Source organism: Meriones unguiculatus, chromosome 2, assembly GCF_030254825.1.
Source record: "Meriones unguiculatus strain TT.TT164.6M chromosome 2, Bangor_MerUng_6.1, whole genome shotgun sequence".
NCBI lineage: Eukaryota > Metazoa > Chordata > Mammalia > Rodentia > Muridae > Meriones > Meriones unguiculatus.
In genome coordinates, this window is record NC_083350.1 from 136,224,832 (window position 1) to 136,244,242 (window position 19,411).

The following is a 19,411-nucleotide window of genomic DNA, read 5'->3' on the forward strand; positions in this document are numbered from 1 at the left end:
CAAAGGTCATGAGTGGGCAAGCATGGATTGCTATATTCCAGAAGGGAGTTGGAAGTTTTTGTTTGCAACCTTTTATGCAGCAGGTGTTATGCCTAGGTCATGAGACACTCCCCCCCGCCCCCCGCCAAAGAGACCACCAGGAACACGAGTCCGATGCAAAACGCACAAGGGTCTTTATTCAAGCTCCAGCTTGGGTCGCAATCCCACCCGTCATAGCAAGTTGGGAGAATGGCCCCCAGCTCCAAGAGAACAGGGTTTTTAAAGGGGAAAAAAAAATGCAAGGTGGCTGGAGAGATGGCTCAGAGGATAAGAGCACTGATTGCTCTTCCCAAAGGTCCTGAGTTCAATTCCCAGCAACCACATGGTGGCTCACAACCATCTAAACATGAAATCTGGTTCCCTCTTCTGGCGTGCAGGTGTACATGCTAACACACATTGCATAAGTAATAAATAAATAAATCTTTAAAAAAAAATGCAAGCAGGGGCTTCCAAGCCTTGGTGTTACATGATTGGACAAAGGATAAAGGAATGAAATACACCTAGTTGATTAACGGCCCCTGGCCAAACCACAGAGAGGAACAGCTTGCCAAGAGGAGCACCGCGACCCTGGGAACAGCTTATGTTTTCTTAACTGACCCCGTCTTTATCAGTCTGCCTCAGTTGCTGTGTCTTGCTGCAGGCTGCTGAGAACATTCTGTGGTTTTTATCTCAGCACTTAAGGGTGGGAACCAAGGTACTCCAGGGACGAGCTAACCTTGGATGGAGTCTGAGAAACAACACAGAGTTAGTTCTGCATATTTAACCCTTTCACAGATTGAATCAGCTGCTGTCTGGAACAATGAAGCGAAAACAAAAGCCGCTTGTCCTGGCTATCAGAAGAGGCTCTGAGCAGGACAGCCTCAGAGGATCAGTACCCAAGGCAGTAAAAACATTGCTTTTCTTTTTCCTTCTTTTTTTTCTCTTTCTTTTTCTTTTCTTTTCTTTTCTTTTTTTTTTTTTTTTTTTTGAGGGGGTGGTAAGAAAATAACACTTCCACGGATATTAAAAAATAATCAGTGTACAGAAAGTGAACATGAGGACTCATGGTTAAATGTCTGTCAAGTGAGCATGAAGACTTGAAGTTAGATTGCCAGAACCCAAGTTTTTGTTTTGTTTGGGTTGGTTGGTTTTGTTTTTTCCACAAGCTGGGCAGACAGCATATCCCTACAATCTCAGTATGAGAGAATGGAGACATGTAGGCCACTGAAGTTCATTGAATCGCCAGCCTAGCAGGACCAGTGAGCTTCAGGTCCAGTGAGAGACCCTATATTAAAAAAAAAAAAAAATGATGGAAAGATACCAAAATTGAATTCTGGCCTCCATATAAACACACATATACATAGATACACATGAACACGCCCCATGCTAACAAATACATATGCTATACCACACATACCTATACAGAAAAAACAAAAAACAAAGAATGAATATAAACCCACAAAACTGAAGGACATATTTCCAAATAATGTGTTTGAAAAGGGACTTATATCCAGTATGTATAAAGCTCTTAAAACTCAAATAATAATCACATAAAAAGTGCTTGGCATCACAGCAGCCATTAGGGTCTTTTTCTTTTTGACACTAGGGAAAACCGAGGGTCTCTCATATGCTAGGCTTTTATTCCCTTACTAATAAGCTACAGCCCACCCCAGGAAAGCAAAAAACAAAAAAACCTGGGCCCTCAGACCCAGATCTTATCTGACTGGGCTCATGACCTAGTTAGCAATGTGATAAGTAGCTAATGTGAAATTGTTTCCAGAACTGTTAAGGTCAGAGACTGGCCCTGGCCACCCTCCCAACCTGACTCATCACCTGTCCACAACAGAGCAGTTATAGTGGTAATGAAGAGGAGAAGATTTAAGTAGTGCGACCATAAATAAAGACTCTGTGGACTCTGTGTCCAACCTCAAGGTCTTGACAGGAGATTTCAGCTTTACCAGAGGGGTAAAACCAGGTAGCTCTTAGCAGGCCTGGCTTCCATGTGTTCCCACTTTTGGCATGCTCTGGTCTCTCCTGCCTGTCCTCTGACAAGTCAGGCTATGAAATCTCCTCCTGGGAGACAGGTTCCTCAGCTGGCTGGCACCAGGCTTCAGCCTTTTCCTCCTTCTCTCAAGGTAACATTCTTGAGGAAATTCCATTTCTTTGGGGACTGTTATATCAATAATCTAATAGCCTAGGGGAATGTGGCAGGTGTGTCTTTAGAAGATCTTCATTCCTGCCAGGGTGTTTACAGCATGAGGAGAAAAGAGCCTAATTCTTGTCTGTCTCTTTTGGTGGTGCTGAGCCTCCACTAAGTATACCCCCAGCCTGAACTCTGACCATTTATTCTAACTTTCACGCTGTGCTTGGAAGGCAAGGGAGACGATGTGAGTAGGGCCGAGAGTGTTCCAGGGAGGGAGGATTGCAGGGAGAGAGGTGATGCTGGAGCCATCCTTGGTCCTGACCATCGTTGTTGAGCCTGGAAGAGTCCCATATCCTTTCCAAGATGCTCAGATATCCTTTGCTATCCTAGCTTCAATGTGTGTGATATGAAAGGCTAAGTGTTCCAGACGGTGTGTGATGGAGATCCGATTTTAGATGTGTCTGTTTTTGAGAGTAGATGTACCTGTACAGTAGGTAGTAATGGTACTTGGAGCAAATTCAGTTCCCCAGTTCTCATCTGTGGTCAGTTTTGTCTGAACTTTCTTCATAGTGATGAGCAGCCTGTGGCAGCACATGCAATCTGTTCCGTTGGATGATCTTTTAGAGTACAGGAGGCTTTTGGAATTTAACTCGTACATTAGCCTTATGGAAACTACTTAATTTCTGGTGGTAGTGAACAGACAACAGTGAGAAAACCAGACAAGCCACAGATAAGGAACTGAAGAGGCTAGCACATCCTCTTTGCTTTCCTGAGATGAAGCTATATAGCCTTTGAGGTGTTTTGGGAGGGAGACAATACACTGCATTTAGAGGGAAATATTTGGGTGTATTGGATCCCTCTGTCTTGGGCCAAGAGTCTCTTGGGGACTTAAGGTTCTCAGGTTTGACCTGTGATAGAATTCTTGAATGTGCAGATTAACAACCTGAAGCAAAATGGCAGCTTAGGCTCCAAGTGGGGGTACTCCAGTAAAGAAATGGGGACTGCATTGGTCACAGACTCACTTGCTAGCCTTCCCTTGCCTTGACAGGTCCCAGGGGAAGAGGACACATTTAGTCCTGATGCAACTTGATGAGCTGGGTTAGAAGGGAAAGGGAGCTCCCCTTTTCTGAGAAAAAGGGGAGGGGAGAAGAAGAGAGGGTAGGACTGGGAAGGGGCTACAAGGATATAAAGTGAATAAAATAAATAAATGAGAGAAAAACAAGCTGAAACAAATTAAACAGCTCTTTAATAGAATGACCTCATGAGAGCCTTGTTATAGAGCTGAGGTATCAGAGGATGTCTTCCTCTATCATCTGTCTGTCCATCTGTCTATGAGACAGGGTTTCTTTGTGTAGCTTTAGCTATCTTTGGAACTTTCTCTGTAGACCAGGCTGTCCTTGAGCTCAGAACTCAAGATATCCACCTGCCTCTGCCTCCCTAGTGCTGAGATTAAAGGCATGTGCCACCACTGCCTAGCTAGTTTTACTCATTTATTTGTCTTTAGACAACAAAGTCTCTTGACTTTGGCCTTGAACTTGCTGTATAGCGAAGGATAACCTTGCACTTCTGTTCTTCCTGCCTCTGCCTTCCACATGCCAGGATTACAGGCATGCACTTCCATACCTAGTTCACGCAGTGCTGTGGATCAAACCCAGTTCTGCTAAGGAAGCATTTTACCAGCAGGAGGTACAAATCCAGCCTCAGCGTGGCCTAGTGATGCTCTGTGCTGGTTTTCTGTGGAGGCTATACAGCTGGGCACCAGAAAGAACGCTGGGTCCAACATAGTCTCCGTGTTGGAAGAAAAGGTTTATGTGACAAAATAACATTGAACAAAAGAACAGAGCCAGGAAGATACAGGGATGATTTGGAACCCGATGGAGGCTCTCCTAACAGTCAGGAGTCTGAGTAGGTCTACACTGAGTTGTAGTGTGTGCTGATTTCCATGATCAGAACATCCACACTCCACCCAGGCCCAAGTTCCTGACTACTGTCAACTGATGTACTGAGTCTCTGTAAAGGCAGCAGCTGCTATTTGTGTGTGCAAGTTCGGAGCCTGCTTGCTTCCAAAGGCACTGCTGAACGGGACAGCAGGTAACAGATAAGTTATGCAAGTTATGCCTGAATACGAAGGGTGGGGTGCCAAGAAATGAGATTGCTATGTAGAATAAGACCAAACTGGAATGCTTAGTGCACACACATAACCCCTGCCCCAGGAAACAGGGTGTTCAGCAGGAGCCAGAATAATGTCAGCCTTCAGGGCAGGAGCTCTGGCAGCAATGGGTAACAGGTTATTAGAGGGTGTTATCTGCAGTTCAGGTTCATTGGTAAGCCCTGGATATGCTGAGCAATGTAACCTAGGCAGCATAAGGTTATTGGTGGTGTGGCCAGGCATACAGGTCTACGAATCCATGGACTAGTTTAAAAGGAAAGGTGTGGTAACAGGAAGGTGTGTTTGTTTACAGTTTGGCCAAGCTGGGAACAAAGACTCCAACTTTCTCTCTACCTTCCTTATAGCAGTTGCAGTGAGCACTCTATGCCAGAAACAGATGGGCACATCTGTGTCTTTTTCTCAGTGTCAGAATTTTTTTGAATAACAGTAAACTCACAAGGTGCAGTGGTTTTGCTAGCAGCAGTTGCCAAGAGTCCCGGCATTCCCTGAGCTGGCTGAGGCAAACACATATCACAAAGCAAATATACGTTATCTCTGTCTGCATATGTAATATGCTTAGGTGCATAATTAGGTTACAGAATAGCTACATAGGGTTAAAACGGTCTCTGCAGAATCCCAGGAGTTTCAAGGAGGCCTACCAGTGGCTGAATTTGAGGAGGATAGGAATGCAAAGAGCCTTTGGGCGTGCACAGAACACTTGCCATCTGTAAACTAATGAAACCTGTTGGTTGCAGTCCTCCGTGTCGAGGTTTGAGCTGAATGGATGCTGGACGTGGTAGTGGCAGAGGGTAGGACCAGATCCAGATGAACATTTGTGGTGATAGACAAAGAGCAGGTGCAGGCAGCAGGACAAAGAGGACAGGACAGACAGCAGTTCCAAGTAGGCCACATCAGGGGCATTGCCTGGGCTGAGCTGAAGTCCCTGGAGTCAAGGAGTCGTCTGCTTGTTGGTTCATGAATACACACACTGGTGGTGGTCACATGACCCAGTCAGTGGATGCCATCACCAGTGCAGGTTCTTCCACTTTAGAGGGTGGAGGTGGGAAAGTTACATCCTTTCCTCAGGCTAATGCCTGGTAAGTCCTCGGGCCTGTTTACCTCACGTGATTTAAATATGCTCATGTGCTCCTATACCCCCAGGTCATCCCTACACGTTTACAGAAGAGCACTCCTCTCCCAGGCGTAAGTCCTTTATCAGGCTGTGCCACATGGGGATGCCAGACAGATGGTGCCATTTCTGGGTCCAGCAAAGTGCACAGTCATCCTTTCTCCGCTGAACAGACTCAAATGCTGCTTGTGAAATGTAGTCTCTCAGGGTGTGACAGCTAATAGACAATTTAGAGTGTCTGCAGGCACCCCATTGGCCGATGTCAACATCAGTGGCTACAGTTCTATGGAAAAGATAAGACAAAAGCCTGTAAAAAAATGTGCATGGTAATTTAATGGAGAGACAGTGTGAGATCACTTCCTGCCAGGCAAGTTCTTCCTCTGGTTGTGTTCTGACATCAGGTCTTCTTTGGTACCCCGAGCATGGCATTCTCTGGGGCTTTGGTTTTAGGATCCCTATTTCAGCAGTCGGATTGCTGAACAGAGAGCACAAGTGTTTCCCGGTGTAATATCTGCTTCTTGCCAGGGCTACAGCAGAGGGATGTTGTGACAGTGGGACTGATTAGAGCTATATTCAGAAAACATTGGCACGTTATGTAGAGGTGAATTGGGGGCTGCTTGGAAATCTTGAGAACAAAGGAAGGAGCTGAGCAAAGAATCAAGCTAACAACGTAGTGTGTTACTGTTGTGGAAGAGTAGACCATGCTAATTCTTTCTTTCTTTCTTTCTTTCTTTCTTTCTTTCTTTCTTTCTTTCTTTTTTCCTTCTTTCCTTTCTTTCTTCACTCTCTCTTGCTTTCCTTGCTTTCTCTTCTTTCTTTATTTGAACAGAGGTTTTGCTTATGTAGCTCTGGCTGCCCTGGAACTTGCTGTGTAGACCAAGCTGATCTTGAACTTATAGTAATCTCCCTGCCTCTGCCTTCCAAGTGCTAGGATTAAAGGTGTGGCCCTTCCTAATGCTGCAACCCTTTAATACAGTTCCTCATGTTACGGTAACCCCCAACCACAAAATTATTTTCATTGCTACTTCATAACTGTAATTTTGCTACTGTTATGAATCACAATGTGAATATCTGTGTTTTCCAGTGGTCCTAGGTGACCCCTGTGAAAGGGTCATTTTACCAACAAAGGGGTCTCAACCTAAAGATTGAGAACTGTTAATACCTGACCAGGTGTTAATTCTTTTGTGGTGCTTGGGATCAAACCTTTATTAGTTACTTATCTCATTACTACTACAAAACACCCACAGAAAAGCTGATAGTTTTGTGGTTTTCTATGGTTTGAGGATACAGTCCATCCAGGTTGGAAGTCGTCCTGGCAAGAGCATGAGGCATGTGGTCACCTCTGTAGTCAGGAAGCAGAGACAGACGGATACTGGTACTCAGCTAGTTTTCTCTTCTCCCTTTCCTGGTCTGTTTGGGAACTCGGCCCATGGGAGTTTCTGCCCATAATCAGGGTGGGTCTTCTGTCCCCAGTTATGGCGCTCTGGAAGTGACCTCAGCAGTTTGTCAGAGGTGTGTCTCTAGGTAACTGGAAATGCTGTCAGCTTGGCAATAAAGATTAACCATCGCAGGATGTGTGGCGCTCTATGTTCCCAGCCCTGTCTACACAAATTTGGGGAATTTATAGACTAGAACCTGGACATGGTAGGAAAGGTGGATCTGGAGTTTGAAAAAGACAGACAATGGATGGGAGGCAGTGCCAAAGTGATCAGTACCCAGATAGAGTCAGTTCAGCTCAAGTTAGCAAGCAGCAAGTGTACCTTCATGCCAGCAACCAGGCCATTATGAAGTTCATTGCTCTGCAAGGCAAGCAGGAATTGTGACACTAAATACAATAAAATATTGAGCTTTGTCAAATGCAAGCTTATAAATCCAGTTACTCAGGAGTCTGAGGCAGGAGGATTGAGAGCCCACATTGGGCTTAGCAAGATGGCTCGGCAGTTTCAAAAGACTTTTTATGTAAGCCTATGACCAGAGCTCAACTCCTGGAACCCACGGTGGAAGGAAAGCACTATCTCCTGAAAGTTGTCCTCTGACCTTGACTTAATTTGGGTTATTATTGCTGTGAAGAAGCATCATGACCAAAAGCACATTGTGGGGGAAACAGTTTATTTCACTCACAGTTCATCATCAAAATCATTGAGGGCAGAAACTCAAACAGAACAGGAACCAGGAAGCGGGAGCTGATGCAGTAGTCATGGAAGGGTGCTGCTTATTGGCTTGCTCCTCATGGCTTGCTCAGCCTGCTTTCTTATAGAACCCCAGACCACAAGCCCAGGGATGGTAGCACCTACAATGGGCTGGGTCCTCCTCCATCAATCACCAATTAAGACAATGCCCTACAGGCTTACCTGTAGTTCAGTCTCATGGAGGTATTTTCCTAAGTGATGGCTTTAATTTGTGTCAAGACTCTTTTGGGAAACTTAGTGAGAGAGACTATGCTTCAAAACAGAATAGTTTAAAAGAGGTGTGTGTGTGGACTGAGTAATGAGGGATTACTCAGTGGTAGAGCCCTCACCTACTATTTGAGAAGCCTTGGGATCAAGCACTAGTTCCACAACAAAATGAAACAGAATAAAAAAAATAGATCTTTGGAGACACCATTATTTAAGAAAACTCTGAGCTAGGTTTTTATCCCAGTGCTTGGGAGGCAGAGGCAGGGAGATCTCTGAGTTTGAGGCCAGCCTGCTCTACAGAGCAAATTCCAGGATAGCCACAACTACACAGAGAAACCCTGTCTCAATATCCTGCTCTCCCCCCCCCCCCAAAACCAAACAAACCAAAGAAGCTCTGGGACAGAGATAAAGAACGAGTTTATAAGACATACACATATACACAAGTTCATGTTGGCCACATCTGGAATCCCAGCATCTGGGAGGCTGAGACAGAAAGATCCTGAGTTTGAGGCCAGCTTAGGCTACAAAGCTAGACCTTGTCTCAGAACCCAAAACAAGGTCTGGGAATGTGGCTCAGTTGGTAGCCACCTTACGTAGCATACAGGAGGCCATGGGATTACCAGCAGTACAAAAACCGAGCATGGTATACATCCCTGTAATCATAGCTCATGGGAATTAAGAGCAAGAGGATCAGAAGTTCAGGCCCATGTTATTTTTTTTTTTCCTACATGGTGAGTTTGAGGCCAGCTTGAACTACATGAGACTCTCTCAAAAAAATACGACACCCTCCCCCAGTGATAGATGGATAGATAGATCCATCGATCGATAGTCTTTTGGCACAATACACAAGAGCCTGGAAAAATTAAAGGGGAAGAAACTTTGAGTAGCAGGTTGATAGATACTTGACTGAGTAGGCCATTGATGAATTTATTTTGGAGATGTGGGGCTGGAAGTCAGAATGTTGTCGGTCGCATGGTGAGGGAGCTGAAGAAGCAGGAGTGTTAATTGGACAGACAACTTCACTGAGATCAAGAGGGCAGTGGGTCAGAAGAAAGAGAAAGTGAAGACTTTAAGCATAGAAGGACTTGGTGTGCAGCTTGAGAAAGCTTGTGACAGACAAGACATAGAAAAGAATGGTGTGAGTTACAATCCTGAAAGAAGAAAGAAGATAGGACCTGAATAGCAAATGCAGGGTTGGTCTCCAGAGAGGTCTCACAAGTAAGCTTGTTTATAGGCGGCAGGCAGGAGGGTAGGTCTCACCCCATGGAGAATGTGATTTCCACTGGGGCAGTTCTACCTTAATCTTCCTTTATCCTCCCTGTTTTGTGCCCCTGCCCCCTTTCTTTTTTATCTCTGTAGTCCACGCCTGTCTGACACTGGGGATCTTTTTGTCCTTGACTCTTGAAAACTGTTGCTATAATCTTGGATCTACAGGCCTGGCTGAGTTCTACTTTTAGCTCAAAGAATTTAGTGCATTTTCAGACTGCCTTCTTTAAAGCCAACCCGTTATAGTTCATCCATCTATAATCCACTTATATATCCATTTGTCTATCCATCCATCCATCCATCCATCCATCCATCCATCCATCCATCCATCTAGCCAAGGGAAGATAGGAGATAGTTAATTCTTGAATAGGTAAGTAGCTAGACACAGAGGCCCTGAACTGATTCTCTGAATACTTTTCATTTAATCCAAAATGGCTTAATTCCCGGTTCTTGTCTGAAAGAATCCCTGTTTTGGCAGGGTTTATTCCTATTCCAGGCACAGGATTTTTTCTCCACGGGTATTTCAGAAGTCTGTCTGCTTCCATCTGATTCCTGCTGTCACTTAAAGTAGCCCAGCCCACAAAGTGTATCTTGCCCATCCAATTCAAGAAGGAAAAGGGGACCTGGCCCTGTTATATACCCTAAAAAATAGCCTGAATGGAGAATTGCCTTTGCTTCAGTAAGTCTTGGCTGTGTGCTATGGATTGCAACCACTTTGTCTTGCAGTTCTGTACCTGACCTAGAAAGGGAGCAGAGATAGGATTGCTTACAGGTGGCATTATCTATCTATCTGTCTGTCTGTCTGTCTCATGCCAACTTGCCATTTAAATCATGTTGTGCTCCAAGGTTCTATTTTGTTTCTGTTTTGACATATCTATTTTAAACTCATGTTTGACCCGTTTGCCTCAGGATCCTGAATGTTTATGTCTCTATGGGCACAGAATCTCTTTAAAAAGTTCTTAGTATTGTATATGAAGAATGAAAAATGGCACATGTGAGATTTAGACAATGATATGCTGGAGAGAGGAAACATGAGAGCCAGAGCTCTCAGCAGCTGCTGTGGTAAAGGAGATAGGAAGGGGAAGAAAGTGCCATTTTTCTGAGTTGGAAGTCAAGATGGAGCAGGTCCAACAGGAAGGTTTGCAGCTTTCCTGAGGGCAGAGGCAGATGGGCAGGGTTGCGGGGATGAAGCTTTGTCATCTTATCACAATGGGGTCATTTTGATGCTTTCACACTCTCTTCCTATCCTTGCTGTGGTTGAAGTGTGGGACCCCTACGCACAACCAGAAACACATCTCTCCACCACTGTTCTCCCCTCCTTCTCTAGCCCACAATAAAGTCATGGAAGTTGAGCGCTAACAGCAATCACAATTAAATCTGTCCTTCAAGCTGATCATGTAGCACATGCCTTTAATCCCAGCCCTTAGGAGGCAGAGGCAGGGAAATCTCCATAAGTTCAACACCAGCCTTTTCTACATAACCAGTTCCAGGACAGCCAAGGTTACATAGTGAAACCCTGTCTTAAACCCCCGTCTCCCCAAATATGCACTTAAAAGTATACTTAGACATGAGACTGTCTCAAAACAAACCCACCCCAAATAATAACTGTAATAAAAAGTCCATAAATATGATCAGATTTTGATGCAGAAAAAAGATTTTTTTATCCAAGTATGTATTTTGCTATAATTAGTTCAGAAGAGCAGAATGTGATGAGAGGAATGAAAAAGATGCTAGACAGAAAGAAGTGAACATGCTAGAAAAATTGAAGCACTGACATAGAAGCTAGACCATCAGACAGGAGAAGAGCAGTGAAGCAGGCCGGGAGCTACGGTGGAGTCCTCAGAGCAGGGGCTCATGTTGCAGCTTACTAAGATCTTTATGTGGGTGAGCACCACACAGCAGGCTCTTCCCGGGCCACCTCTTCTCCCCTGGGAGCCACGAGTGCTAACTGCCTTATTAAGTTTTTTATCACTTAGATAAAACATCCTGACCAGCAGGAACTTGGGGAGGAAAAGGTTTACTTCAGCTTATAGTTTATAGCCCATCATCCAGGGAAGTGAGGGCCGGGACTGCAGGGGCCCTGGAGGAAGACTGCTTACTGGCTTGCTCCTGTTGGCTTGCTCAATCCACTTTCTTACAGCATCTAAGACTAGTACTAGCCCAGGCTAGTACTAGCCACAGTGAGCTGGGGCCTCCCACATCAATCAAAAAAAAAAAAAAAAAAAAGTAGCAACGCTAATCTGGTGAAGGCAATTTTCTCAATTAAGGTTCTGTCCTATGAAATGATTCTAGCTTGTATCAACTTGACATAACAGCTAGCCAGCACACATATGTGAAAGTCTTCTGGAGGTAATAACATTTATCCAACAGTTTCACAGCATGCTTATCAGTCTTTTTGTTTTGCATTTTATTTTATTTTTGAGAGAGAGTCTCACTGTAGCCCAGGCTGGCCTCAGACTATGTATCAGAGGATAACCTTGGACTGCTGATCTCCTGCTTCACCTCCCAGGTGCTGGGATTACACGGCCACCACCAACTTCTGACATGGTTGCTAGTGTTAATAGGGGAAAGTTGTGGTATAGACGGTCTTAGTAATTGACCCAGAGTTCCAAGACTTAGGTACGAGTGAGCTGGGATTTTGCCATAGTGGCTCTGGGGAGTTGACACCATTGGCTTCTGTACAATGGTCCTGTCGCTTTCAGAGTGACCGTCTCTCTATAAATATGTACATCAATCTATCACTGATCATTTCACACATGTACATGGCATCCACCCCAGATTCCCTTTCTACTCCCTTAAGGCACTTCCAGCCTGTCCCTCTTCCCACTCCTGTCCTCTCTCTTTTTTGTTTCTAACTTGCTGAGTCAAGTTAGTTGTGCCCGTTGGAGCGATGACTGATGTTGTTTAGGTAGTTACAGCTGCAGTGAGTTTGTGGGCACAGTGGCCACAGCATGTCGTGAAAACAGCATTTCATAGCCCTCCTCCCTGTCATCAGCTCTCCCATCCTTTCTGCCCTCTCTTCTATGATGTTCCTTTAGCCTTTGGGAAGCGCAGGGTAGGATTGGGGAACATGATATAGATGTTCTGAGCACCAAATTGAAGGGTTTATTGGCATCCCCCTCCTACACCTCCCCCACCGTCTGCCCCTTTGCCTCCTCTTTGCTGCTCTGCCTTTTCGAGCCGTCGGCGTTTGCCGAACCCTTTTGAACCTGGCTTTAGCACTTTTCCTAGTTGCTCATATCTTACCTTCTGCCCAACTCAGTTCAGGCTGGTGGTGTATTCTGAAATTCCAGGTCCTTCAGAGTGGGCTACAGAAAGAGTTCCAGGCGATTTGGTGAGACCCTGTCTCCGAAAGAGAGTTTTAAAGAGGGCTGAAAATCTTTTTTGTCAGGGCTGGGGTATGGATTGGTGGTAGAGAACTTGTCGAGCACTCTTGGTGCCCTGGGTTTCACCCCTAGCACTGCATGCAATAAAGTCTTGGAGCAAGTGCACAGGTTCTATGTAAAAACTACCCTTAAAACAAGAGGGTGTGAAGCCCGGTGTGGTGGCACACATCTGTAATCCCAGCACTCTGGAGGCTGACGGGACGGATCTCTGTGAGTTCAAAACCAGCTTGGTCTACAGGACAAGACAGCCTTGAGTCCAGGACAGCCAGGGCTACACAGAGAAACTCTGTCTTGGAAAAGCAAAAAACCAAAAGCAAAACAAACAAACAAACAAAAAACAAAAAAAGAAAGGATGTGCAAGTAGATAAGGGGGTAAGAGAGAAAGGGAAGGAGAAAATGCTGTGAAAGTGAATACAGTTTGTTGTCATGTTCTAAGTGTCTAGTGGCCTCTCTAGTCCAGAACTCAACTATCACCAGCCATCCTGGAATACTAAGTGAAGACCCTATTTCAGAAAAGCAAAATGAGCCAGGTGTGCATGCCTGCCTTTATTCCCAGCACTCAGTTGCAAAGGCAGGTGGAGCTCTGGGGGGTCTGAGGCCAGCCTGGTCTAGCAAAGCAAGTTCACAGCCTGGGGGAAGGAAGACACAGAGTGAGACTCTTGTGTTCTCTCTCACTCTCTCTCACACACTTATATACGTGCTTGGACACATGTACACATTGTTCTCGCTCAGAAAAAAGTAAGGCAAACTAAACAATCCATATGCGTTGGTGAGCGTCACGCTGGGTACCTGTCTGGAGCTAACTGTTGACAGCGCTCCATTTTCTTCCCCGCAACCCTGCAGAGTAAACTGATCCATTCCCTGGGACTGAGCCACCATCTGATCGCACTGAATTTCATCATCATCTTTTTGGGCAAGAAAAGTGCAAGGTCTTCTCCGAGAGTGAAGGTGACGGACACTGAATTTGACGGGGTGGAAGTCCGAGTGTTCGAAGGTTCTCCGAAACCCGATGAGCCGCTCCGGCGCAGTGTGGTCTACATCCACGGAGGAGGTTGGGCCTTGGCAAGTGCAAGTAAGTCACCCCCAGGTGCTTCGCTGTGCTTGGCTCTGGGAGGGGGTGTAAGCACTGTTTAAGAATGGGAAGCTTGGGCTGTGTTCTCCGGGACCATCCTGGTCTCTACCGTCATCCTAACCACGGTAGCAGTGCCGCTTTCGTTTATACGATTTTGGTCTGGAAAGGTTTTGCGTATTGGGCCCTTCCCTTTCTCCTTCCTTCCTTTTTTTCCCCCTGTCCTTCATTTTTTCCTGTTTGCAGCACTGGAGGTTGAAAGTATTACGCCATGCATGTAAGACCAACGGCTCTACCGCTGGGCGGCAGCCCCAGCCCTTGCTGATTTGCTTCTTAGCCCTGGCATATTGCTTTGAAAATATTTTTCTGAGCTGGGAATGTAGCTTAGATGGCAGTGTTGTCCAGTGTGCACAGCCTCCTCGATTTGAAGCTCTCAGTTTGATCCGCAGCGCTCCATAAACCAGATTTGAGTCCCCTCTCTAGGAAATGCTAAAACTTCCTGAAATTCTGTTTCTTTTCTGTTGGCTTCAAGAAACTGCTGAATTCTTCACGTTGCTGATTTTCCTGAATCACAGCAAATGAGGATGTTAAAAGTATAAAAATCTTATAATTCTAAGGAGAAAACTGCTAATTTGCTGTGATTTGTTTTGATAGGGTGTATTTGAAGAGCTTTAAAATCAGAATTAATTTGATGTATTTCATATAGCCCATTATGAAGTTAAAAACATTCAAAAGTAACCCAATACTGATTTCCTGTTAGTCACAGTAATTACATTTTATTATAAAATAGACTTGAGTGTGTCTACTTGATCACTTTTCATTCTTTCTTTCCCTCTCTTTCTAAGCCTTCCTGCCTCTCTTCCTCCCTCTGTCCCTTCTTTGCTCCTTCTTCCCTCCTTCCCTTCTTTCTTCCTTTCCCTTCCCCTAACCCCTTCCTCTCTTTTGGTTTTTGACACGCTCACGTATCCTAGAATGATGTCCATGTTAGCCTTAAACTCCAGCCCTCCTGCCTCTACCTGTCCGGTACTGAGATTAGAAGCAGGTGCTACCACTCCTGGCTCACAAGCATTTTTTCAGTGTTTGTTGCTATTATTACATTAGTCTAAAAACAATCTAGACTCAGAAGTGTGTAAGAGTGGACAACCTAAATGGCCACTTTTGTAGTGATGCATTCTTGTCTCTTAGAAATCAGCTACTACGACCAGCTGTGCACAGTAATGGCCGAGGAGCTGAACGCCGTCATTGTTTCAATCGAGTGAGTAGTTACCAATGGTCACGAGCGTTAAGATTTTTATTTTGTATTTATGTGTTTGTGTCCGTGCTGTGTGTGGGTATGTGCACATGCCAGAATAGTGTGTCAGATCCCTGGAGCTGGAGTTTCAGGTGTTTGTGGACTGCCTAATGTGGGTGCTTAGTATAAAACTCTGGTCCTTTGAGAGAGCGGCAAGTGCACTTAACCACTGAGCCATCTTTCCAGCCTCTTCTTAATTTTTATTAGGAAGAAATTCTAAGTAAGAGTCTAGTAACTTTGTAATAAAAATAAAATATAATGTAAAATGTTGGGATTACAGGTATGTGTCACCTTGTCTGTTTACTTAATATTTTTGAACTGTTATTACTTACTTTATCTTAAATGTTTATGCATTTGCTGTTTGTCTGCAATGCCAGAGACTCAACCCAGCATCTCATACACGCTCAGAAAGGGCCTACCCCTGAGCTGGAGTCCCAGGTGCCTTTTTAATGCAGTTTTACTTTAACTTTGATAGTAACATTTTAAAACCAAAAACAGGTGGGATTTTAAAGAGAATCTTGTTTGCAGCCAGTGCTATTTTCTGTAAATAATTTTGACAGTATCTCTAGCAAGACAGATTTCGTCCCAAAAGCTCATCTTCCTCAAGAGTGTTAATCTTATGAGCTAAATGCTCTAAATTCAGTGGGGCTGAAAGCTACTGAATAAGTTTCTGCGACTCCTGGAGATAGCTAGCACTGTGCTCAGCGACACATAACTGTCAGAAAACTTTGTGCTAGGCCTGTCTCTGCTGGCTCTCCTCTAAGCTGTTTCTTGAGCGACTCTGAAGTGTCTGAATAGTTTGATGGTTGTTGCTGTGGTGATGACACAGCTCCTCTCTGTCTCATGCCAGCACTGTCCCTGGGCTTTCAGTCCCTTATCTCTCACTTCTATCTTCCTTCAGATTTCCCGTTATGAAGGCCTTTCTTGTTAGCTCCATGGAAAAGTCCAGCCACTTTTCTATGTTTTATTATATCTCTAAAGCCATCCTCCACGTTTGGCGGGCCATCCATGTTTGCAGTAGGAATTAAAGCATGTGGGGATGTTTGGGACTTTTGTCCATTGCTTGAATCAGTTGTGATCAGAAACGTCTCGGTCGTTAGCTGTGTGAGTCTAGGTTTCTGAATTCTCATGTAAATCACCCAGGCATGGTGGTTTATGTCTGTAACCCTGGCATTTGGCTAAAGACAGGAGAGTTGCTACAAGTTCAAGGCCAGTCTGGGCTGTGTAATAATTTCTAGATCCGAGTAAGGTCCTTTGTTTCAAAACAAAATTAAAAAACAAACCAAGGGTGTGGAGGCCTCCTCCCCACATACACATATGTAAAAAAAGACCACCCGTGGTTGTGCATGCTATAATTGCAGTGCTGAGAAGGAGACTAGGGGATTCCAGAGCCTTGCTGGTAATCCAGTCTAGCCGAGTTGCTGAGCCCCAGGTTCACTGAGAGACCTTGTCTTAAAAAATAAGTAGCAATAGGCTGGAGAGATGGCTGAGCACTGCCTGCCCTTCCAGAGTGGGACCCAGGTTCAGTTCCCAGCACCCACATGGCAGCTCACAACTGTCTGTAACTCCTGTTTCAGGGGATCTGACACACCCTCACACAGACATGCATGGAGTCAAAACACCAATGTGCATAAAGTAAAGTAAAATAAAATAATAAGTATCGAACAATAGAGAGAACACCCAGTGTTAACCTCTGGCCTCCTCACACACCGGAGCATGAACCAGCACACATGGATTGTTAACTTCCCTCCCTTCCTTCCCCCTCCCCCCCACATGATAGGTATTTGACTATTTCCTTCACAGAAGTGAATCATCTATGTGAGGTCAAATGGCTAAGTACGTGGGTGCAGGACTGACTCCAGGTTAGACGTTGTAGAGGACCCCATACCTTACTGATGATCAAGACAGGATTGGAGGAAGCTGATAATGCCAAGTGGCCAGACAGTGCCTTCACTGTCTGCTGATAAGACCCAGGCCCATCCAGTTCTCCCTTCCCCCCGCTTTCTTCCCATTCATCATTTACCTTCCTCTCACACTCCTGCAGACATGAGGTCTAAGAGAATCCTCCTGCTGGAGTCTGTGTGAAGAGCTGCTGTACTGAGGCAGCAGGCAACCCCACCATACAAACAGAAGCCTGGGGTGGGTCACGCAGTGTGGCTGAGGAGGCTGCCACCTCAGCAGATTTAGCTACAGTTGTTCTGCGTAGCTCCTAGGCTATGCAGTCAGGCTTTTTGGATCCATGAGGACCCATGGTAAATGAAGTTCAGCAACGCAGGAATAATCCAAGAAACAACTGTGTCTGTAGGCCTGGTCCACTGGCCAGGGGACAGAAGGACACTGAAGGGGCCCAGCCCTAGAGCAAGGACCCAGAGTGTGGTGTTGAAGAAGCTTCATAGACCCTTCAGTGGTTTCTGCTAGCTATAGTAACTCAAAGGCCTCGAGAAGGAAGGAAGTCAGGCTGGCCTCACTGGGTACCGAGAGGCTCTTGTTCACTGCAGGATCTTGTTTTCTTGAAGACCCTGGAACTTCAGTCTCAACAGTAGGCAACACTCGCTGAGCTCTTGCAACATGCCCTCTTTCTCTTGAGTCCAGTGACACAGGCGTTACTTCGGAGTCTGGGCTCAACAAAGAACATGGTCAGATGGATGAGATGTCTTCAAGCCTTTTAGCAAATGCTAAGACGCAGAAGCAGTTATTTTCTTCTTAACTCCCCATTGTGCTCTCTCTGTATGATAGGCATCCAGAGGTTCATTCACTGCAGGGACACCTTCAGGCAGCTCACTGAGACTCATAAGCCACATGGGGGTAACAGTCCTTCCTGGGAACAGAAAACCAGGGCCCTTTACATGGGTTCCCAGCACCTTATGTAAGGCTGTGTGGTAAACACTAAGTAGATTCATGCTGACTTGGGATAAGGAACTGCCTAGAGATCAGTTTATATAGTTGGGATAAAAGGGCTTCTGCTGTTCTAGTAAGCCTGTCCAACCTGGGGCCAGTCCATGGGTTACATATGGCGCAGGGGAGTTATGACTATAGAATGAATCAAATATATTTATAGATGTCAACCTCCTGTCACAGTGAAACCCTGAAGCAGTGTTTCATTAAAATAAAATACTGAGCAGGTCTGCATGAATACTGCTACAGTAAAATGACAAAGGGTCAACTAACAAAATTTTCAGTGCACACCTGGAATTCAGAACACATTTATTATGGACAGAAATAATGAGATGAGAAGGTTACGGTCCAGGGTAGCCTCAGAAAGTCTTTTATCCCGTATTTTAGCTGAAGGATAGCCAGTATCATGTGACCATTGTGTCGTACCTGAAGAGAACATCCAGACGTCTAACTTGGGAGCATAGTTCTAACTGGCTCAGTTCTTTCCTTGTCCTTCTATTCTGTGAATACTGACTTAATTTCTCTCCTGTGCCAGAGTGTTAAGGCCTGGTGATACAGCAGGCTTTACAGTCTAAAAACTTTGATCTAGTAGTTACAGTGTGATGAAGCAGTTGGTGAGCAGTGACAGGCATCTGTGGGCAAGACTGTGTATTGTTTGAAGGATCAGAAAAGGCACCTTTAAAAAAAGTGATATTTGGGGCTGGAGATACTTGCTTAGCATGCACGCAGCCCTGGCTTTGGTCCCCAGAAATGCATGGTGGTGTGATCCCAGCACTGGAGCCAGAGAAGTGGGAGGATTCTTTCGATATAGCGACTTTGAGATCAGCCTGGGCTGCATAAGATCCTGTCTTCAAGAAGCAAAAGGACAAAGCAAACAACTTTTTAAAAAAAGAGTGATGTCAGAACAGAGCTCCTTAAGGAAAAACTGGGACCTAAGTAGACAGAGCATCATGGTTCTAGAGTCTAGAGCGATGAGATAAAAGAGCCTTTGGAAAGAAAGAGATGATCCCACCTAGGAAAATAGGAATGAGGGCAGAGGATCCTGTGAGTCCCGGAACTCGGTAGAAGCTGGCTTCTGCCAGAGCCTCTCCTTCTCTTGGCAGAGAGACTGTCTGCAGCAGGGTCCCCTGAGGGCAGGGAGTGGTGTCGTGTCTTTGCTTCATGAGGATTGGACTTTGGTAAAGATTATATCTGTGGGAGCTGGTAGGCAAGGGCTGAGCAGCCTGGAAATGCAATTACCTCATGGGATATAAGCACCAAGAGTTGGATTTCCTACGTAGGCATTGCCTGTGCTGTCTGCAGGGGTCAGGGGACAGACTTAGCAGCTGACATACATACAGGCCTTTAGTTTAAAAAAAAAAAAAGTCAGTAAAGCCAGGGCCTAATACTAAGTGCCTTCTATGGCACTTTGTAATTATCACATATCAGTTATACAATATGTATCTGGTAAATGAAAGGTATCTTATATCTAATTCACATGGTTGTATTCTTTTTTATATAGCCTAGGACCATCATGTTTGATATTCATAAAGTGGGGTATTTCCAACACTCTGCCATTTAACCTCTGCTTTGTCTGGTAAAACATAATACTAGGACCGTAAGATGTAAGGGAGAAGAAAGATTCATGTGTTTCTTTCAGAGATCCAGTGTGAGATTATTTGTTAGTTGG

At 45.1% G+C, this 19,411-nt stretch overlaps 1 protein-coding gene across 1 annotated transcript in view; it reads left to right on the top strand.

Moving 5' to 3' along the window:
• The window catches only part of Nceh1 (neutral cholesterol ester hydrolase 1), a 58,854-nt gene that overhangs the window by 25,043 nt on the left and 14,400 nt on the right, over positions 1–19,411 (top strand). Inside the window, exons 2-3 of the mRNA XM_021653712.2 lie at positions 13,331–13,559; positions 14,742–14,811. Of these exons, the coding sequence (XP_021509387.1) occupies positions 13,331–13,559; positions 14,742–14,811 (299 nt within the window). The remainder of the gene's footprint in view (positions 1–13,330; positions 13,560–14,741; positions 14,812–19,411) is intronic.